We start from the raw sequence: 23,456 nt of genomic DNA on the forward strand, positions 1-23,456 counted from the left end.
GTTGGGGCACTACCCCATGCCCCTGTTCTTGGGTGCCAAGAGCTCCGCTAGTGCCCTGGGAAAGCAGGAGAGGAGGGTAGTGGGGAAGGGTCCACTCCCTACTCAGTCCCAGTCTCTTCAGCTCCACAGACTTCTTACCCTCTTCTCCCTTGGGTAAGGTTACCCTTGGTCCTCAATGCTAGGGGGAGTCTCCCTGCTCTGCTTGGGCAAGGTCTCCCTTTCTCTAGTCCTCTGGTCTTTCAGTTCACAGCAATACTCCTCCAAACTCTAGTCATCTCTCCTTTTTCCCTTGTCTGACTGGGCCTTAATTGGCTACAGGTGCTCCAATTGACCTGTAGTAACCTTTTCCTAGTCTACAGGGAACCAAGCCTTGATCAACCTAGGGCTTATACTAAGCCAGTTGGAAAATTTCTCCCTGTGGAAAATTTCAGCTTTTTTTTGAAAGCTTAAAACTAAAATTATTTTGATTTTTAGCCATCAAAAATTGGAAAAAAAATTGGCCAAAACCTAAATATTTTGTGGCGTTGGCTAAACATTTTTGATTTTCCAGTTTTGTGACAACAAATTTTCAAGTACACTTTTCATGTAAATTTTAAGTTAGTGAACAACCCAATTTTCCATTACATTTTTTTCAATGGAAAAGTTTTTAACTAGCACTAGCCCATAAGTGCAGAATTCACTTTGTTCTATTTCCCTTTTGTTCTTCATATGGGTGAAATTCACCCATGTGCAGAAGGCTAGCTGCAACTCTCTGCACCACTTCAACCCTCTTCTGAGAGTTCAAGTCAAACATAAATTGTGCATAGGCCTTTTGCTAGTCTTCTGCACAAGGGTAAATTTCACCTAGTGTAGAGGTCAATCATGATCCCTTTAGGAATTGAGAAAATTTGTGTAGGCAAGTGTATTTTTAATTGAGATATTAGTTAATTGATTTACTAATCCCATGTTGATTTGAAGAACTGGCGCTTATTAAATCTATTTATTAATCCATGTAGTCAGCATTTTTTAAGAAAAAGAAAATGTGTAACTCAATTTTTTTTCTATACGCTTGTCTTGATTAAAGCTGTTCCTTGCGCTGTTGCTGTGGTTTCTGTTTTTCTGGTTTGTGGGGACTTCCCAGTAGAAGACACTCCCTTGGGTTATATGGGGCCAAGAGAGAAGCCTCCCAAGAAGGCCTACTAGCGGGGGCAACTAGACCAGTTTGTTCAACCTCAATGAGGGGAATTGGAGAGAAAGTCAATGTAGATGCTAAGATCTTATCCTCTCCCTCATGCCGATCCAGCCCACCTGCTAGATGTAGTTTAATAAGTTCTGTAGGAGAAGTAATTACAGATTAAGGGCTACATCTTGCAAGGATTTAGGCACATGCTTAATTTTATGCATGTGATTAGTTCTATTGATTTCAATAGGACTATTCATATGTGTAAAATTAAGCAAGTGGTTAAATCTTTGCAGGATTGGGCTCTAAAACCACAAACCATGAAAGCACTAAAGCATATGCATAACTTCAAACACATGAGTCAATTAAAGTTACGTACATCTTGGCAGGATACAAATAAACTGCATAACTTGATCAAAACAATGGATCAAAAACTCGATGACGTTTTACCTTAGATTTAGAAATGACAAGAATTTGTAAAGCAAACAGAGAAGGATTGCTAATTTGTCTTTAAAGAGCAATATAAAAATGAAAACTTATGTGCAGATTTATAGGACCCTCTCCAGAACTATAATCCAAAATAATACATTGCTATATATTGGAAGGTCTGGTCTATAAAATAAATCTGGGGCCTCCATCTTTCATATACAAGGTTTAAATGAGGAGTCTGATGGAGCTAATCCTCTGTGTACCATATTAGAAGAGATTTCAATGTGAAATTTGAACCTTCTTTAACAATGGAAAATACTTTTCACTTATCCTTATTTAAACAAAATGGTTTGTCTGACCTTTTAAAACAAATGTTTGACTTATAAGTAATTGGGATAGAGTTCTGAGAAGGATTAAAACCAAAAATACCTTTTACCATGATCACAAAATTTTAATATTTTCTAATATAGCCAAAGAAACACAAGTCAGGAAATCAAGAAACACAAGACAGGAAGTCAAGAAAGAATCTGCAAAAATGTATGCCAGTACAGCAATTTTTTCCCTTGCCCATTGTAAGTAATGTTAGATGATAAAGTATATGGGCCAGAACTTCAACTGGTATAAATCAGCAGAGCTTCACTGGTTTCAATGGAGCTATTTACACCAGCTAAGAATCTGGTCCTATATTTTTTTTATTAATTAAAATGAGGCTGGACATTTTTTAGGCTGAGTCTACACTAGAGACTTTACAGTGATACAGCTGTACTGGTGCAGCTGTATCGCTCTAAGGTCTCCTGTATAGCCGCACTATGACAACAGGAGAGAGCTCTCCTGCTGGCATAATTAAATCACCCCTAACGAGTGGCGGTAACTATGTCGGCTGGAAAGTGTCTCCCACAGACATAGCGCTGTCCACACCAGTGTTTTTTTCACACCCCAACCAACAAAAGTTTTACCAACAAAAGTGCTAGTGTAGACAAAGCCTTAGTTTCAGACAGAGGTTCATTGGGTTCTGTGGAGCAAACTGATGGATTAGGTGAAGAATTATACCATATTACATACTCACCTCCCCATGTCTGAGAAATAGTTGTCTTGTCTGGAAGTGTATAATGTTTAACATTTTTAGGCAAAACAGGACATTTGTTGCCCAGTTGTATTATCTGCATTACAACAGTGCCAATAATTGTGCTCTGTGTTTCTGTGATCCCTTCTTTTCTCTCTAATTCACATTATGCCTCTCTGACCAATTTCAGGGTAGGCCTTATTGCCTAGTCAGGTGATTACCAAAATTTGTCATTTGTTTTTTAAAGGATAAGTTTCATTGTTATTTCTCCTTGGGAATCTGAGCTCAAAACATAACCTGGGTTTGCTAATTTAAAGTTCGAATAACAAACTGATTTGGTATTAAGTGATCATGCCCAGATCATTCTCTATTCTTCATATAGAGGAGGGTATGTGTATATCCGTCCTCTTGCATAGAGAGAAGGGGTTTGACACCTTGTTGCAAAGTCCTCAGCCCCTTCTGGACCTGGAAAAGAGTGCACCAGGATCTATTCTACACAATGGAAGCAGGTGGAGACTGGAAAGCTGGGAACAGGCCAGGAAGATTAAATGCATATCATCCCTCACCCGCCTAGAAGCAGGCATTGTATTGCCTTTACTGTGGAGCCCTAAGGGCAGCTACAACCAATGGGATTTCTGGTAGCAAGCTTCAGTGGAGCTACATGGCCAGGGAACTGGCACAGTGGAGCCTGCTGAGGGCCAGAGCAGGGATAGAGACACAGGGCCTCTGTGTGAGTGGCCTCAGCCACTCAAAGGTCCCTGAAGAGTCACTAGGTTTGTGGGCATTCCACTGGGGGCAAACCACCACCCCATGACAGAACAATTTCCACAATCAGGCCCCCTTTCCACAAGTTTGTCTATGATTATCTGAATTTCATATCTTAAGTCATCCATCTTTCTTGTTTGGGCAACTACAACTCAACTAACTTCTGGAATTCATGAGCATGCTACAAAGATATGATGAGACTAAATTTGCCATTTCAGACTGTAAGCTCCTAAGGGCAGGGATGGACTTTTATTCTGGTCTTGAACAGTGCCTAGCACAGTGAGGCCCTGACGCTGACTGGGACTTCTAAGAGCTATCATCATACAAAAAAAATTTAATAATATATTTAACCTATGTTAGAGGCAGCATTTGGAAAAATTGCGAGGGAAGAACACTTTTTATATACTACCTGTATGAATTAAGTTTTACAGCCAAGCAAAGGCTAGAGTGGCTTCAAAAACCTAAACAATGAATCTATTTTTGGAAATATGTTTTTAAAATAAAGAGGAAATAGAAGACTAGAGGTTTATGGTGTCTCTATTTCTCATTGACATTCAAATTTTGAATCAATATATCAGGCTCATAAGTCATTTGAGACACTAAGATTTGAATAGCATGTTCTCATTTTCAAACTCATTAGTGGAATCCACTCTTCCCATCTGATGCAAAAACCATAACTGACACATTCAGTTTCTTTGTACACAAAATACACGAGGTGGTTGACATGTACTGCCAGGTTCAGCCATAGCAGAGATTTGTTGGGGAGGCTGATGGTAGCCAGATCTCCTCAGCCAGAGGTGGGGACAACAAGATCCCAACTCTAAAAAGAACAATACTTGTTTCTCCACAAAGACAGCTAGTTCTGCACATATCCCCTCAATTCACTCTGAGGAGAACTCCATCAACCCTTGGAGACAAAGGGTATGTCTACAAAGAAATCCTGTGGTATCGAGTCTCAGACCCCAGATCAACTGACTCAGGCTAGCAGGGCTCATGCTACAGGGTTAAACATAGCAGTGTAGATGTTCCTCAGGCTGGAGCCCAGGTTCTGAAACCCTGCGAGGGGGTTAGGTCTCAGAGCCCATGTTCAGAGTAGAAACATCTACACTGCTATTTTTAACCCTGTAGCACGAGCCCCTTAAGCCTGAGTCAGTTGATCCAGGCTCTGAGACTTGCTGACATGGATTTTTTTTGCAGTATATAACAAGTGTGATAGTTTTACCATCAGAAACCAAGGGGAGAGAGAATTTGGCACAGAGTGAGGCACTGTGATTCAGTAGACAGGATCTAGAACTGGAAGTCAGGATAATTGAGTGCTGTGCCCAGCTCTTCCTTGGGCAGTTAATTTTCTCTCTATATAACTCATTTACCTCATCTGTAAAATGGGGATAATGTATTTACCCACCTTTGTAAACCACATTGAGATATAGTAATAAAAAGCACTAGGCAAGTGCTAAGCATTATTATTAATTGTTATTAGCAAACCTGAGGAGAGCTTTAAGGGCCTAATTTTCAAAAAATAGGCATCTAAGTTATTTATGCAATGGGTACGTGCCTGGGTGCAAACAGGTAACTTCACACGCAAAATATGCTGCTTCAATTACCATTCAGGACATTTATTGTGCAGGCAATTCCCATCTTGTGCATGCAAGTACCTGATTTCCATGTGCAACTACATATTTTGCACACCTAGTCACCTCTCAGTATTCACTAAAGCATATTTTTCAAATGCAACTTGAGCACTTATATTTGAAATAATGGCCTTAAATATTTACCTCCCTAGAACAAGAGACTTTAGAAAACCTAAGGCTGTTCTAGTATCATTTTCTCAGTGATGCAAAAGAAAGAAGTCATCCTTCGAATTTACAATTTTCCCACCAGTCCTGTATTTTAGAAGTTTTTGTTTTCAAAGGGTCTTAGACTTGCAAAGATTGAAAGCACATTCAGTTATCTGATGTTCACTCCCGGCAAGTTCTATGTGAAGGCACATGTAAAATGGAGATATAGATATATTATAGGATAACAACAATTACCATATTCACATGAGTATTTATACCTAATACAATGACAATTATAGAAGCACAGAAATGCTGGCTCTTTGTCAATAATCTGCTAATCCCAAAGCATCTTTACAGATATAGAGAGCACTACAGCATCGCCTTCCATTACTGTCCATAGCTTGTTCCTCTGTTAAGCCCAGCCTGGTCATGTCTTTGTGTACAATGTCCTGCCACCTAGCCGGTGGCAACCTGAATGCAGACTTAGACACAAGTGCAGGCCATGATATTTCCTGCAATAATGCATCACCTATCTGTCAACAAGCACTTCTAGCTGATAAGAACACAGCAAAAACTTGGGGCATCGGTGCTGGAACTAGAGGTGCTGGGGTTTCTGCCGCACCCCCCCCCCCAATTTGAAGTGGTTTCCATCATATACAAGGTTTACAATTTGATTCAATGGCTCTCAGCACCCCCACTATACAAATTGTTCCAGCGCCCACAGGGCCAGATTCTGATGTCAGTTACACCAGTCTAATCTCATTAATTTAAACATTGTTTTTTCTGAGTTTACTCTACTGTAACTGAGGTCAGAATCTGCCTGTAGTATTTTGGATTAATGCTATATAAACAAGTACAAACATGGCAAATTTCTTCTACATATTTTGGAGCCCATTCTTATTTTAAAAATCTGATACAATTGAAAAGATTTGTCACTATGTTTCTGTTGCAAGAAAGGGGTAAACTATAGAACTTGTTTTAGTCTCACATTACAGAGCAAAACTGTAAGTTTAACTACTTAGTAAAGTTGAGCAGATGAACAGGAAGCTAGTTGCTTAATCAGCTTTAGTCCCATATCACACCCTGAGTTATGATTCACAATTTTACAAACATTTCTTGCGGTTCATTTTCCTTTGAAAATACAAGTCAGATCAGAATAATTTGTAAAATGAAACTCTAGGTTTAAAACACCAACACCGAACTATTACTGTACTGTATTTTTCTAGGAAAAAATGTCAGATATCCTGAAGGTTTAAGGCCTAGTTTTGCAAAATTGCCCTTGTATTTGGCACCCACAGGTACTTTTGTCTGCAAATCAGTTATACTCTCAGTTCAGAGTCATGTATAGTATTACTAATTGACAGGCATTCTTTTTATGTGAGCTTTATATCAAACTTGTTAAAGATGGTGCTTGGCTTATCTGTGTGAATACTATTTTACAGCACTGCATGGCATGCAAATGAGGTCATTTTGGAAAACATGCCAAAATAGATGGGCCTGCTTCTGAAAAGTTAGTTACCTAGATCCCGGTGAGAAGAGGAACTGTCCCCAAAATCAGGAGTTCTGGACTGTACGGAGCAAGAATTTTGATTTAGCTCTTTCTATATCTTAGAAGCTTCTTCCTAATTTATACATTGGGCCAGATCCTCAGCTGGTGTAAATTGGCATAACTGCATTGAAAGCAATGTAACTATGATGATTTATACCAGCTGAGGATCTGACCCATTGTTGGGGAAAGGTAGTTGGGCACAATTGTTAGATATGAATGTACTCTGAAATAAGAAAAATCAAGAATGTATTAGAAGCCGGTATTAATTGTGGTTTATTGATTCTATAACAGCCTTCCAAAATTCTACTAGCAAAATCCTAGAAGGTCACGCTCTCAGGGAAGATTGATGGATGAATAAAATGTGTTACCATGACTGCAGACCCCAGGGCCTAGATCCACAAATGTATTTAGGCTCCTAACTTCCATTGAAATCAGTGGAAGTTAGGAGCCTAAATACCTTTGTGGATCTTGGCCCAAACATGATTATATTTCACCTCACAATGATTTAGGAGCATGTCAGCAGGTTGATTTGATAATCAAAGTTAAGAGGGATTCAGGGCAGATCTAGGATTTTTTTTTCTGGGTTATTATGACAATTATTTGGTCTGAAATGTGGCAGAGGAAGATATGGCATGGAGCCACAAAGCCTTCATGATAAGGTCAGGAGGCACATAAATTGGGAGATGTATAAATTCATGTGTGATCCAGAGGAACTGGTAATTACTCGTTTGCACATATCTTTTTGGCCACCAGTTATTCAGGATGGATGGGGATAAACCCATCTGACTGGGGAGCAGATGTATTTTTGTCTGATAGTAGGGAAGGAATCTACAAATATTGGTGAATCTGGCGGACAGTGGGGGAGATAGCCAAGCTAATTGTTGGCACATTGCTGTGACAGATGTCGAGTACAGGTACAAGTTACAGAAGGTTATCAGATAAAATAGATTGGATGAGGATTTAGAGAAAAGCCTCCCTTAAGGAAGCTGGGGAAAGGGGGTTTAGTACTCCTAACATCTGGTACAACAGGGAGCCAATCCCCCTCCTTTTCCAGACCCCTTAAACCTCACACAAGGGGATGGCAGCAAGGTCCCAGCAACGGGCTGGCTGGGACCAGGTTGGGAAGGGGGAAGGCTGAGAGCAGCCATCCCAAATTGGGGGAAACAATTAAGGAAATTATGACTAGCGCTGTATAATTTATTATCAGGTATTTTAAGTGAATAAGGTTGTGGGCTAATTAAACCACATCCATTGCCTCCTATCTTTCTTCCAGTATGGCTGGGACACTATTCACTTCTCTCTCCACTCCAACACCCCACCCCAATCATCATGGCAAAAGGAAGGTAAGCAAATTTTGTATCTGGGCTGTAACATTTTCATGACAATTTTACAGGGCTGTTCCACAGTCACACAGAATCAATTTTATTTGCTTATAATTTTGCATATTTTAAGCAATAGTTTAAACACTTTATTCCAGAGTAAATTGCTACTATTTTGGAAAAAACATTCTGCAGCACATAGTCATTCTATCTATTGACCTACACAACATTATAAACTATGATGGCACTGTGCTGCACCTTTGCTCAAAAACAAAACAAAAACCCCTAGTTGAAGCACTTCCCCAAATTCAGCTATTTATTGGAACCTTTCTGCCAGCCTATTGCTGTAATAATTCAGTCCTTCATTATTTATAAAACTGGTTCTTTGTGTTGTACGTGAAGTTTCTATCCTAGGTAAGTGTTCAGATTATTTTTCTCTCTCTTTCTCTGTTTTCAGCTCTGCAAATGGTACAGTCAATCAGTGGTTACCAATATTTTACCTTATTAGGCTATGTAAGCCATCAATTATTGTAGCTGTGTAATCAACTTTACCACTTACTAGTCTGGAGTTTTGGTGGGATAAAAGAGCTCCATTTTAAGAAATGTATGTTAATTAAAATGCCAGGAATGCTGGTTTTAAATATGAACTCCCATGGATTTCAGCAATGCAGAATCAAGCCTTTAAATGAAATTCTAAAGTTCAGAATGCAACAAATACCAGGTTCAAAATCTATCTTCAGTTACCTCTGAAATCAAAATCAATAGCTTTATACCAAAGAGCAACTTGGTCAGTCCTGTGTCTGTTACATTGAGGAGAAATCCTGATCTCACTGAAGTCAATGGCAAAACAACCATTGACATTGTTGGGCCAGGATTTCACTCTTTTTGTTTAGATCTTCAGAACCACATATATGGTGACAAACAATTTAGTCAGGAAGGGTTTAAAAGACATTTATAAAATTAGATAGTACTTTGATATATATTTTAAAATATACTGCTACTTGTTTACAGGTGTGTATTTAACATGTCAGATCTTTATGGTCAATTAGGAACAAAGTATTTGTTTCTCGTTTATATTTAAATACCTCATCCAGATTCTCTTATCGAGCTTAATTCTACTTCCATTGAAGTCAGTGCCAAAACTTCTACTGTTTTCAATGGTGCAGGATCAAACCTTTAATGAGGTAAAATATAGATTGATTGAATTTTTAAGATAATTTTAATATTACACTTAAAACTGAAAAAAATTACAGGGCATATTTCAGAGAGGTAGCAAAAACTAATTATATAAAACTGCATAAATATATATATCTATATGTGCCAAAAGAAATGCTAAGGAACCATCGGTACATAATACCGCACATCACATATATTCTATCATCACTGTTTATAAAACAACCTAATTTGCTTGAGGGACTGACAATTACACTGGAAGGCTATGTATATGCATACATATTTATATGCTAAATTATGGAGGGGGGGGAACTATTCTTGTTTTCAATGATGTCTGAAAACCAGAAAGACTTAAATACCTGCAGTTGAGTCAGGCCAGTAATTAAGAGGTTAAGGTAATCAAGATTTAATGCCAATAGCAATATATATTCACTTTAAAATTTCTCTAAAATGTTCGTATATAGAGGTTAGATATGTGAGGTAATAATGTCAGAACTAATAGTTTTAATGAAAGTAACGCGGTGCTTCCATGAAATCTTAATATTGAGAAATTGTGTGGAATTTTTAATACAAAATCCAAGACAAATCTCTAAAATCAATGTTGTAACTAATTTAATATTAATTATATTAAAAATTTCAATCAAAGTGCACTTTCTAAATGTAGGTAGGTTTTTATCAATAATGATGTAAATTACATAAATATTTAACCACATTCTGTTCTGAGTTGCACTGTTAATAATCTGTAACTCCATTGATACTACTGAAGTAATTTTAGTGATGCTGAAATACCTGAAAATATTATTGTTTCCTTTTAAACAGGATTGCAACTTTGGTATCGAAATAATGGTAAGTCTGCAGTCCTTTTATTCCTATTTTTCATTAAGAACAGCTTCCAATTTACTACTAGAAAACTCTTAGGAGTTTGCATAGTTTGCAAAATTATTGTTATCCCTACTTTGAATAAAATACCGAACTGCCATACAATGGCAAAAAGTGGTTTTGCAAAATTCCACAATGTGGTTTCCTATATGCTGCTTTACTATATTGTAGCCTGCAGTTCCTAACTGGTGTGTCACATGTTAAGCCACATCTATGTTATTGTTTCATAACTTTAGTTTTAATAAGTCATATTATATTACAGATATAAATCTTCCTATTAAAGACTATAAAACAATCCAACAATTTTGTAAACTTTTGCTGCAAATTAAAGACACAATCCGGGAAACATTTGCACTCATGAGTAATTTTATACTCACATTAATAGTCCTATTGATCTCAAAGAAACTTCTCAAAGGACCAGAAACTAGTCATATGTATAAGGGTTACAGGATCAGGCTGTCAGTATCTGCAAACTTTATATTCTTCCAGGATGGTTTATTCTATGTATAATCTATTATGTTGTTCTATTTATTTGGGATTTTCCAAGTAATTGGAATTTGAAGGATCAAAGCTGTTCTTTGTTGATTTCAAGCAGAAAAGACCTATTGTTCTTACAGAATTATTCTGACCAAGACATATTGGGTCAAGCCTTTGAAGATGCCTTAGAGGTGTTACAGCAACATTCTGATGGTGAGATTCAGTATTCACCAGGTAAAAAGAATTATTTTCCATTATACTTAATCATTTTTAATTTTTTACACACAAAAAAATCTTAAACTGCCTTGTTTGGACAATAGTTTCTAGCTACAGGTGGCAACTTTCCAATTGGCCAGGGGGTGCTCACTGTTCAACCCCTGGCTCTGCCACAGGCCCTGCCCCCACTCCACCCCTTCCTGCCCCCTCCTCTGAGCCTGCCAAGCCCTCGCTCCTCCCCCCTCCCTCCCAGTGCCTCCTGCACACCATGAAACAGCTGATCAGGAGGTGCGGGGAAGGAGGGGGAGACGCTGATCGGCAGGGCTGCCAGTTGGCAGGAGGCACTGGAAGCGGGGCAGAGGGAGCTGATGGGGAAGCTGCTGACAAATTACTGTGGCTATTTGGCAATGTACATTGGTAAATTCTGGCTCCTTCTCAGGCTCTGGTTGGCCACCCCTGCCTTTTGCTATCTTTAAACATCCTGAGGATTTTAGTTATTTCAGTGTAAATTGTTTTTGGCATTGCAGGTGCTCACACCACAGGAATATTTTCCCTGTATTTCATTTAGATTCATAACATTCTGTAGGTCCCTCATTATGAAGATTTTCAGATTTACACTTTACATCGGACATTCCATGAAATGGAGCGGCCACCAGAAACCATCTGCACCAGTTAAGCCCTGCAGGGCCCCTGCCAGGACAAGGGGAGCATGTTGCAAGCAGAACAGTTGTGCAGCAGGGAGTCTTTGTGTAGAGAGGAATTACGCTTACCTATAAACCCTACCATAAAACCAAAAAGCCTTGAGAATCCATAGTTGATGATATTAGTGTTACTGTGTCTCCTGCTCCTAGAGAGAACTAGGATGGAACTGCCTAAAATCATGCTTACAGAATTCTATTTATTATTTCATTCTACTTGCTTGTACTGATGGACTCGGCATAGAAAGTATACAAAGAATTCTTTTCCTTTCTAACAATTCTAACATTTGTTTTAGTTTTCTATGATGTTCCCTGCTTTCATCATTATATTGGGTGAGCATGGGCCTTTTCTTTATTATCCAAACTATTTTATATTGATCAATGAGCCTCTTTTCATGAATTCAGTTTTCCATCAAACTAAAAAACCCAACAACCAAGTGACATTATTATTATTATTAGTGTTAGTATATGAGTACTATATGCTTGGTGCTGGATAAGCCACCAATATGAAGTGAGTCCCTGCTCTGGAGAATTTATAACCTAGAAGGCAGAGAAAGAAGGACAAGGTAAAATGGTAGACCCGGAAGGAAGATTTAGGTGATTTTAAAAAATATTATTTCCTTTTCTTCCCTTTTATCACTCATTCTTTTTTCCAAATTTTCAAGTGGATTATAAAAATTGCCTGGCCCTAATCAACCACCATCCTCACCTCCGAGCAAGTCCAAACTACTCTGCAGCACCACCTACAGAGGAACCAGTATACAATTGGAGAAATGTAATAGTAAGTAAATCACAAAGTGTAGCAAGCAGCCATAAGAATGAAAGCTGGCTGTTCATATTTCACATTCTGCCAAAAATCCAGCCTCAGAGGCGCCGACTCCATGGGTGCTCCGGGGCTGGAGCACCCACGGGAAAAAAATGGTGGATGCTTAGCACCCATCGGCATCCCTCCTATCAATGCCTTTCCCTCCCCCCAGCTCCTCCAGTCTGTCGGCGGGACCCACCAATCAGCACCTTCCCCTCCCTTCCAGCACCTACTGCCTGCCATGGATCAGATGTTTTGCAGTGTCAGGAGGCTCTGGGAGGGCGGGGGGAGGAGTGAGGGTGCAGCACGCTTGGGGGAGGGAATGGAACTGGGCGGGAAGAGGCGAGGCGGGGGCATGAAGAGGCAGGGAAGAGGCGAGGCGGGGGTGGAGTAGGGGTGGGAAGAAGCAGGGTGGGGAAGGGGCATTGGAGGAAGGGGTGAAGTGAGGGTGGGGCCTAGGCAGAGCTGTGGAAAACACCCCCTGGCAGATTAGAAACTCGGCGCCTGCCTGGTCAGGAGTAATTCCGATTAAGCTGCATGGGAAAATCTTTGCACAGTGTGTTTCACTTTAGCACCAAGATTAACTATTTGACACCACTGGCTAGAGGAAATCAAAGGGTACTGATGGAGATGTAATTCTTAGTCTTTTGCACAGTGGTTCATCAATTAATGTGAATCACTGGAGCTCTGTGCAAGCTAACAGACAAAACTACCAGCAAGGTGGGGACAGGTCACTTTATATTATTTGGACAGCAGACTGAGAAGAACAAACTCCAGTGTCCAGTCTCTCACCATTTTAGGATGTTTTTAAATGATTCTCTTGACTGACTTATTCTCTTGACTTGCCTTGACTTATAAGAAGGAAAGCAAGATTGCCAAGTACTGTGGTTTCCTCACCACCAGCCTAATTTTAGAGTGGGGAAGGTGGCGGAGAGCAGGGTGAGGGCCTTAGTACAACTCTACCCTGCAAGACCATTCTCCATTTTTTTAATGAGTGGTCTTCCAAGTACTGATAGAAAACATCTCCCTTACTCCATGGTCTGCTTCTTAGTATACTGCTAGGCCCAAGGCTGCATTGCCTTCCCCACAAAGTCTCCTCCACAGTGGGAAGCCCTGGTGAGAGTCATGTGTAGCTCATCCTCAAAGGGAACCTGCCCAACGCTTTCAAACGATGAGCCTGGGAGCTTAAATTCATAACTTTACTAGACATTAAGGGCATGGCTACACAAGAGAGTTTACAGCAGCGCAGCTGCATCAGTGCAGCAAGAGGTAATTAAATCTCTCTAATGTAGCCACTCTAAGCTCTCCTGTTGGCTTAACTACTCCAGCCCCCGTGACATAGCGCTGCCCACACCAGTTCCTATGTTGGTGTAATTTTTGAGGCGCGGTGGGGAGCGGGAGTGATTTATTCGTCCCCCTGAGCGATGTAAGTTACACCGACATAGCCTAAAAATCATGGACTGAACAGAGACACTGGATTTATGGCTTATTACAACAATCTGTAACTCACTAACTACCCTTTTTGTCCTCTGACTGCAGAGTGTTAACAGACCACTCTACTTTGAATGTCCCTTAGAATATGTGCTAACTACTTTTGCTATAATAATATGTTATTTAGACGTGACGCTAGGATTACCTTTCCTGGACTTGAAAAAGAGCGCTGTGTGGTTTGAAAGCTTGTCTCTCTCACCAACAGAAGTTGGTCCAATAAAATATATTACCTCACTCACCTTGTTTCTCCATGGGATGGTAATCAGCCCCTAGTTTGACAGTGCTCTTTATTAACACTAAAAGAAAAGGAGTACTTGTGGCACCTTAGAGACTAACAAATTTATTAGAGCATAAGCTTTCGTGAGCTACAGCTCACTTCATCGGATGCATTTGGTGGAAAAAACAGAGGAGAGATTTATATACACACACACAGAGAACATGAAACAATGGGTTTATCATACACACTGTAAGGAGAGTGATCACTTAAGATAAGCCATCACCAACAGCAGGGGGGGGAAGGAGGAAAACCTTTCATGGTGACAAGCAGGTAGGCTAATTCCAGCAGTTAACAAGAATATCAGAGGAACAGTGGGGGGTGGGAGGGAGAAATACCATGGGGAAATAGTTTTACTTTGTGTAATGACTCATCCATTCCCAGTCTCTATTCAAGCCTAAGTTAATTGTATCCAGTTTGCAAATTAATTCCAATTCAGCAGTCTCTCGTTGGAGTCTGTTTTTGAAGCTTTTTTGTTGAAGTATAGCCACTCTTAGGTCTGTGATCGAGTGACCAGAGAGATTGAAGTGTTCTCCAACTGGTTTTTGAATGTTATAATTCTTGACGTCTGATTTGTGTCCATTCATTCTTTTACGTAGAGACTGTCCAGTTTGGCCAATGTACATGGCAGAGGGGCATTGCTGGCACATGATGGCATATATCACATTGGTAGATGCACAGGTGAACGAGCCTCTGATAGTGTGGCTGATGTGATTAGGCCCTATGATGGTATCCCCTGAATAGATATGTGGACAGAGTTGGCAACGGGCTTTGTTGCAAGGATAGGTTCCTGGGTTAGTGGTTCTGTTGTGTGGTGTGTGGTTGCTGGTGAGTATTTGCTTCAGATTGGGGGGCTGTCTGTAAGCAAGGACTGGTCTGTCTCCCAAGATCTGAGAGAGCGATGGCTCGTCCTTCAGGATAGGTTGTAGATCCTTGATGATGCGTTGGAGGGGTTTTAGTTGGGGGCTGAAGGTGATGGCTAGTGGCGTTCTGTTGTTTTCTTTGTTGGGCCTGTCCTGTAGTAGGTGACTTCTGGGTACTCTTCTGGCTCTGTCAATCTGTTTCTTCACTTCAGCAGGTGGGTACTGTAGTTGTAGGAATGCATGATAGAGATCTTGTAGGTGTTTGTCTCTGTCTGAGGGGTTGGAGCAAATGCGGTTATATCGTAGCGCTTGGCTGTAGACAATGGATCGAGTGGTATGATCTGGATGAAAGCTAGAGGCATGTAGGTAGGAATAGCGGTCAGTAGGTTTCCGATATAGGGTGGTGTTTATGTGACCATCGCTTATTAGCACCGTAGTGTCCAGGAAGTGGATCTCTTGTGTGGACTGGTCCAGGCTGAGGTTGATGGTGGGATGGAAATTGTTGAAATCATGGTGGAATTCCTCAAGAGCTTCTTTTCCATGGGTCCAGATGATGAAGATGTCATCAATGTAGCGCAAGTAGAGTAGGGGCATTAGGGAACGAGAGCTGAGGAAGCGTTGTTCTAAGTCAGCCATAAAAATGTTGGCATACTGTGGGGCCATGCGGGTACCCATCGCAGTGCCGCTGATTTGAAGGTATACATTGTCACCAAATGTGAAATAGTTATGGGTCAGGACAAAGTCACAAAGTTCTGCCACCAGGTTAGCCGTGACAGTATCGGGGATACTGTTCCTGACGGCTTGTAGTCCATCTTTGTGTGGAATGTTGGTGTAGAGGGCTTCTACATCCATAGTGGCTAGGATGGTGTTTTTAGGAATATTCTTGTTAACTGCTGGAATTAGCCTACCTGCTTGTCACCATGAAAGGTTTTCCTCCTTCCCCCCCCTGCTGTTGGTGATGGCTTATCTTAAGTGATCACTCTCCTTACAGTGTGTATGATAAACCCATTGTTTCATGTTCTCTGTGTGTGTGTATATAAATCTCTCCTCTGTTTTTTCCACCAAATGCATCCGATGAAGTGAGCTGTAGCTCACGAAAGCTTATGCTCTAATAAATTTGTTAGTCTCTAAGGTGCCACAAGTACTCCTTTTCTTTTTGCGAATACAGACTAACACGGCTGCTACTCTGAAACCATTTATTAACACTATGTACTACACACAGTAGTGGTGGGGGGAAATCTCCTGTGTGTCATGTAATGAATGGTAGGATTCCTTAGGCTATCCAGTGAACCAGTTCTTTTCAAGTTTTCTTTTTCTCACATCATGTTTTCTGGTAGTAACGCTTTGTTGTCTTAATTTCTTGAAGAATAGTGCAACAGATTTATATTGTGAAGGAACTGTTTACCACACTCTGTCGAATATTCCAGAAAACCAAGTGATGCATACTACTGCTAGCCAGCAAAAAGGAGGGAAAGGTGTGTAGAAAGAACTCTGTTATCTATGAACATTGTGTTGTCTCCAAATCCTTCTTTTAGAAGTGGCGAATCATGCTTCTTTTATTATTTCCTCAATTCTTTCCTTTACTATTATCAGGAGAAATATAATTAATCTTTTGATGTAATATTTACTGGAATACAACTCCCAGAGGGCTTAATTCTGATCTGAGGTCTGCAGACAGATAGCAAAAAGACTGGAATAATCTAGCCATCTGAGTGATTTATAGAATGCTCTACATCAAAATGTTACTCCACCAGAGAATATTGTCATTTTCCAAGAATAGATACATCTTTTGATGTCTCAGTCTCTGACAATATACCCTCCTTACCTGAAAAAGGTAAATCATCTGTGGTGAAGACCAGTGCAAAGAAATCATTTAACTGTCTGCAAATGCTACTTATCCACTTTATTTGCTTCTTTTATTCCCTGTGGTCCAGCAGACTCATCAATTCCCTGGTAAGCTTTTGATATACCTAAATAAAATTTTAATTTATTTTGTGTCTTTGTCTCTTTGCTTTTCAAATTCCCTTTTAGCTTTCCTAAATTCCATTGTGAATTTTACCTACCATAGCTTATGCTCCATTCTATTGACTTCACTAGAGTTGGATTTCCATTTTCTGAAGGATATCTGGTTTGGCTCGAATTACCTCATGCACCTTGCAATTTAACCACTCTGTTTTTCTTGCCTTTCTGCTTGTTTTTGTTTAGGGGTAAGCATGCCTTCTGTGACACTGCTATGGTAGACTTAAGCAGCCTTCACGCTGAGATGAAATGCTCATTTTTTGACTTGAGGGTCTTCTTGAGTAGCTTCCCTTTTCTGTTGTGTTTGAAATCTCCCTTTCCAATATTTAGTCTCAGAGTGCTAGCTTTTGTTATGTTCCCTTGCTGACTGATGTTAAACTTGATTATACTTTGGTCAGTATGACCTAGGGGTTCAACTATAGTTACTTCTTGAATAAACTCTTTGGGACTAAGTCAATAATAGCCTCTCTCCTCCTGCGTGTACTAGAGCTCACTATTCCAAGAAGCAATCATTAAAAATATGGAAATATTGCCTCTCTAAAACTTATCCTAATACAATACTTGACCATTTTACATGTTAGTTGAAGATACATTTAGTTATTATTCTTTTATTAGACTTAGTTGCCTGTTTGATCTCTTTCAACCCTGTGCACTCAATGTCCTTCTGCTGTTCAAGAGTCCAGAACTATATACCCTACTAGTATATTTGTATTCTTCTGACTTGGGATTTGTAGCCATACAGATTTTCCACTGCAAACTTTTAACTTTATTATATGGAATCTGTTAATTATAGTGCTACTGCTACAACTTCCTGTATAATTTCTAGCCACGGCCCCTTGACTTTTGTCTTTCTACCAAGTTTCAGCAGTGCCTATTATGTCCCGGGCCCTCTTCCATTGCCAGGCATTCTAGTTCACTTATTTTTGCTTTTAAACTTTTCATCTTGGTAGCAGAGTATTTATTTCTCACTGTTGCCTGATTTTAGGGAGATTAATAATATTGGTTAGATAATATGGGTCCTATAGGCTACATAGCTGTATGCCTATTTTTATTTAACTCCTTAGTCTGACATCCTGTTACTTTTCTGGAAAGTACCTCTGAGCTCAAGTGGTTCCTCCTCCAGTTCAGCTGTCCTATTCTTTTTTACCAGATGCAGGGTTACTGTCATCCCTAGCAGATGTCTTGGTCTGGAATAAGTGCTTCTGGGCAATTGTCAGCTTCCCCCCTCCTAGTTTAAAACAATCACCCCAAATCGTATTAGCTTTAGGTGTCAGCAGTCTGCTTCCACTTTGGTTAAAGTGGAACTTCTGCATAGACTCTCCCTTCCCCAAATTGTTCCCCTGTGTTCAATAAAATTAAGGGCAGATCTACATTACCGCTTAAGTCGATCTAACTTATGTCGCTCAGGGGTGTGAAAAAGACACACACACCCCGAGCGACTCAAGTGACAGAAACCTGAGTGCTGTCCACACTAGTGCTATGCTGGCTGTAGACACTCTCCCAACAACATAGCTCCTGCCTCTCAAGGAGAGCGCTCCCCCGTCGGCAGAGAGCATCTTCACCAGACGCGCTACAGCTGCACCAATGTAGCGCTTTTATTGTAGACCTGCCCTAAGTCCCACTTCTTTACACTGGCTTCTTATCCCCTGTCTAGCTGACTCTGAGCATGGAACTAGAAACACTTCAGAGAAAAGCAACTTTAAAACCCTGGATTTATGCCTGTTTCCTAGTAATCTACCTTAAGCCTCCAGAACTAGAGGTGGCTGGAGGATGACAATTCTGTTTCACGACAACTTTTGAGGCATTAAAATTTGTTTTAGTTCCACCTTGGAATGAAAACAAAAGCTTTCAAACATTTTTGTGAAATGGAATTGTGTCAAATGCCCATTTTGTGATCAAAAAGGTCAGAGTTTTGAATCAGATCTCTCTCTCTAATTGACCAGCAAGTCCACCCTGGACCTCAGAAACTTTCCCAGTTGGTCAGAATCAATTTGTTGAACCCAAATTGTTTTGGCTTTGACAAAACAGCATATTTCAGCAACAACAACAATAACAACAACCCCTTTTGCCTAAATATTCTGACCAGTTCCATTCAGAACCTCTTTCCTGCATTGCTCCATGGCATTGGTTCCAATATTACCCTGACTATGGGCTCCCCCAGGCTTTCATTAGAAGACTGTCTAAATATCTTGTTAGATTTGCCACTTTTGAGGCCAGCTACCAAAGTGCCAAATGTTTCTTATAGTTACCATATACCCCACTATCAATCTAGTAATGATCAAATCCCTATTGCCACAGTCTGTCTATATCTCACAACCGTAGCCCCATTAAATCTGTTGCTGGTCTTCTACTGCTCCAGTTATACTGGCCTTTTAATCTGTGACTGGGTACTACCTTGACCTAGATTTTACCTTTAAGTCTCCTTTCCAGGGGAAGGGCAGCTGCCCACCTTTCAAAATGGATCTGAGTTATGCTCTGACCATTTGCATTTTATTTTTTGATAGGGAGAAAAAAGCTTCGCCTGTTTGAATATCTTCATGAGTCTCTGTGTGACCCAGATATGGCAAACTGCATCCAGTGGGTGGATAAACCCCATGGTGTCTTCCAGTTTGTTTCCAAAAATAAGGAGAAACTTGCAGAGCTGTGGGGGGAAAGAAAGGGAAACCGCAAGGTCATGACATACCAGAAAATGGCCAGAGCATTGAGGAACTATGGAAGAACAGGGGAAATCATTAAAATCCGAAGGAAGCTGACATATCAGTTCAGTGCAGCTGTTTTACAAAGACTCTCCCCATCTTACTTCCTGGGAAAAGAAACAGTTTATTGTCAGTATCTTCAGTACAATCAAGAATACCAGTGTTCAGATGACTGGATCACTTATAATAATTACATGTATAACAATGACCCTGAGCTGCAACATGCTAACGGCTAGATACGTGTCACATTAGTCTTTTTAATAGTTAGAAATATCTTAAAGCTCACAACTCTTCTCTCAATATATATTTTTCTTTTAAAATGTAACACACACATCCACACACACACACACACACACACCATGGATCTGATCAGAAAAGAGAGGTTCAGTGCTGGCCTAATTTTGTGCCCATTGCAGTGAATGAGAAACTTTCATTGACTGTACAAGCAGCAGTTGTTAGGTCAGATTCTGATCTCCATTATATCAATTAGAGGAGTTACTTCAGATTCACACCTGTGTAATCAAGATCAGAATCTGGCCTATTGCTTGTTTGACATCACAGGCCATATCCTGACATTGATCCTCATGCGACTCTCATTGACGTCACTGGCACATCTGTGCATGGAAAAATGGAAGGGTATGGCTCTGAGTTTTCAAATCACAGAGTTCATATGTACCTATACTCCACTACTCAGACATGCTTTCAGATGGATGTACATGAAATACAAGTTGGAGGGTGTTCAACCATCTGCCGCTAGTATTAACCAATACTTCTCATTAGTGATGTTTTATAAGTAAATATCATACTGAATTTGTACGCCCACATGACATGGAAGCTGGGACCTGTGAATGCTAGTGAAGGCACTAATCCTTAAGCATTTAAGTTAACTCCTTGATATACAGTCAGGATTTCCAGGTACCCATTTCATTGCTGGCAGTGACACTCACTGGGAGAGCTACCATACCAGGAAGGGGTATGACCAACTTATACCATCATTTATGTCACTGCAGGTTTTGTCCCAGACAGATCCATGGGATCTGTACCCAGTCCCACAAGGCCTTGATTTGCCCATGGTAACTATAAACACAAATATGTATGGAGAAAAAACTGGTTTGTAAAGGGCATTAACATTGTTGACCTGATATGTCTGACATTAACATGAAATCATGAGGAAGTAGCTCCAGGGTAAAATAATCTAGATGGCTATGAAAAGAACAAGCTTGATTCTGATCTCACACTGATTTTTACCCCAATTGACTTTGATAGTTAATCCTAATTTACACCAATGTAGGTAAGATCAAAATGAGGCCTTATATATTGTTTCTTAATATAAATAATAAAATATAATGGGGGTGGTAAGGCAATCACTTTTGATAGTGGCTCCAATACTGCATTCCCTAGCAAGCAAAACTCTAACTGAAGTTAATTTTTAATGATAGAAAGGTTGTATTACAAGAAACTTGAGTGAAGCCATAACATTATACCAATAATGGGTCCAATTATTGAAGTCAGTGGGAGTTTGCCTGACTAAGGAGTGCAAGATTGGGTTTATCAGTGTTTTGTTTTTGTTGACATTTCTTGTAACATACAGACTTTAATATAATAGAAAAGACACCAGAATGTCTCTGGTACTACACATTTGGGTCCAATCCTACCATACCAGGAACATTACCCGAGGCTAGACTGTGAGATGAAACTCTTTAATTTGTGATTCCTTCTCTGTGTAAATAAACATGCAAGTACAAAATGTAACTAACTTGAACTTTCTGAATGTGTGCAAACTATTTAGGAAGCTGAGTGAGTTTAGTTATTATGTCTATGTCTCCCCTTCCATGCTTTTTTTTTATATTCACTTGAATCTTACAACAGCATGTATCCAATTAAATGTCTACTTTGTCTAACTTGATTAGTTCAGTCGTATGTTCAGATTTGCCTCTTTTGACCTCAGCTGTGTGCCAAGAAAATAAATACTTATAGAGATTGATACAATTATTTTTTAAAAATTTTTGATATAAACATTAGGCTTTGGCATGTTGGTTTGATAATCTTCTGAACAAAGCATGGAGCGTTAACAGCAGTGGTGAAAATAAGAATGGCCATACTGGGCCAGACCTGTTGGCCATCTAGCCCAGTATCCTGTCTTCCAACAGTGACCAGTGCCCCCATGCTTCAGATGGAAAGAACAGAACAGGGTAATTGATGGGTAACCAATCCCCTGTCATTCAGTCCCAGCTTCTGGCAAACAGATTTGGGGACACCCAGAGCAGGGGATTGTGTCCCTGACCATGTGGGCTAATAGCCACTGATGGGCCTATCCTCCAGGAACTTATGAAATTCTTTTGTGAACCCACTTATACTTTTAACCTTCACAACATCCTGTGGCAATGAGTTGACTGTGAGTTGTGTGCAGAAGTACTTCCTTATGTTTGTTATAAACCTGCTGCCTATCAATTTCATTAGGTGACCTCTGGTTCTTGTGTTATGTGAATGGAGTAAATAACACTTCCTTATTCATTTTTTCCACACCATTCATGATTTTATAGACCTCAGTCATATTCCCCCCTCCCCTCCCCGGTCATCTCTTTTCTAAAATGAACAGTCCCCGTCTTTTTAATCTTGCCTCATATGGAAACTGTTCCATATCCCTAATCATTTCTGTTGCCCTTCTCTGTATCTTTTCCAATTGTAATATATCTTTTTTGAGATGGGGCACCCAGAACTGCACACACTATTCAAAGTGTGGGCATCCAATAGATTTGTAGAGAGGTACTATGGTATTTTCTATCCCTTTCCTAATGGTTCCTAACATTCTGTTAGCTTTTTTGACTGCTGCTGCACACTGAGCAGATGTTTTCAGAGAATTATCCATGATAACTCCAAGATCTCTTTCTTGAGTGGTACCAGCTAATTTAGACCCCATCATATTGTATGCATAGTTGTGATTATGTTTTCTAATGTGCATTACTTTGCATTTATCAACACTGAATTTCATCTGCCATTTTCTTGCCCAATAACCCAGTTTCGTGAGATCCCTTTGTAACTCTTTGCAGCTAGTTTTGGACTTAACTATCTTGAGTCATTTTGTACCATATGAAAACTTTGCCACCTCACAGTTTACCCCTTTTTCAAGAACATTTATGAATATGTTGAAAAGCACTGATTCCAGTACAGATCCTTAAGGGACCCTTTCTCCACTGTGAAAATAGACTATTTATTCATACCCTTTGTTTCCTATCTTTTAATCAGTTACTGATCCATGAAAGGACCTTCCCTCTTACCCCATGACTGCTTACTTTGCTAAAGACCCTTTGGTGATGGACCTTGTCATAGGCTTTCTGAAAGTCCAAGTACACTGTAGCCATTGGATTTCCCTTGCCCACATGCTTGTTGACACCCTCAAAGAATTCTAGTAGATTGGTGAGGCATGATTTCCCTTTACAAAAGCCATGTTGGCTCTTCCCCAACATATCATATTCACCCATGTATCTGATAATTCTATTCTTTACTATAGTTTCAACCAATTTGCCTGTTATAATCATATCCTCATTTAATACCAAGCACTCAAGTTCCCCCACCTTATTATTTATTTTCTAACATTTGTATATAAACACCTATAAAATCTGTCAATATTTAGTTGTCTTCCTTCATGTGATGTAATTGACAGGGACTCTTTTTCGTTTGACTGTCTCTCTTCAGTTCCTACCTGTACTTTATCAACTTCTATTCTCCTCTTGACTAAGATATAGAGTATCCCCTTTAATAAATCCTTCCCAAAGGGATGTCTCTGTCCAAACCATGTGCTC

The 23,456-nt window shown here is 39.9% G+C and overlaps 1 protein-coding gene across 5 annotated transcripts in view; it reads left to right on the plus strand.

Moving 5' to 3' along the window:
* The window catches only part of MYBPC1 (myosin binding protein C1), a 218,305-nt gene that overhangs the window by 20,101 nt on the left and 174,748 nt on the right, over positions 1 to 23,456 (plus strand). Inside the window, exons 1-6 of one of the 5 annotated variants that reach the window (XM_043519011.1) lie at positions 8,406 to 8,476; positions 10,055 to 10,081; positions 10,732 to 10,825; positions 12,171 to 12,286; positions 16,305 to 16,413; positions 19,462 to 21,637. In XM_043519011.1, coding sequence (XP_043374946.1) covers positions 10,079 to 10,081; positions 10,732 to 10,825; positions 12,171 to 12,286; positions 16,305 to 16,413; positions 19,462 to 19,889 — 750 coding nt within the window. In that variant the 5' untranslated portion in view covers positions 8,406 to 8,476; positions 10,055 to 10,078 and the 3' untranslated portion in view covers positions 19,890 to 21,637. Of the gene's footprint in view, positions 1 to 8,016; positions 8,087 to 8,405; positions 8,477 to 9,621; positions 9,631 to 10,054; positions 10,082 to 10,731; positions 10,826 to 12,170; positions 12,287 to 16,304; positions 16,414 to 19,461; positions 21,638 to 23,456 lie in introns of those variants that run through there. The other 4 variants (XM_043519019.1, XM_043518991.1, XM_043518995.1 and 1 more) reach the window with 4 other exon arrangements.

Source organism: Dermochelys coriacea, chromosome 1 (assembly GCF_009764565.3).
Source record: "Dermochelys coriacea isolate rDerCor1 chromosome 1, rDerCor1.pri.v4, whole genome shotgun sequence".
Classification (NCBI taxonomy): Eukaryota; Metazoa; Chordata; order Testudines; family Dermochelyidae; genus Dermochelys; species Dermochelys coriacea.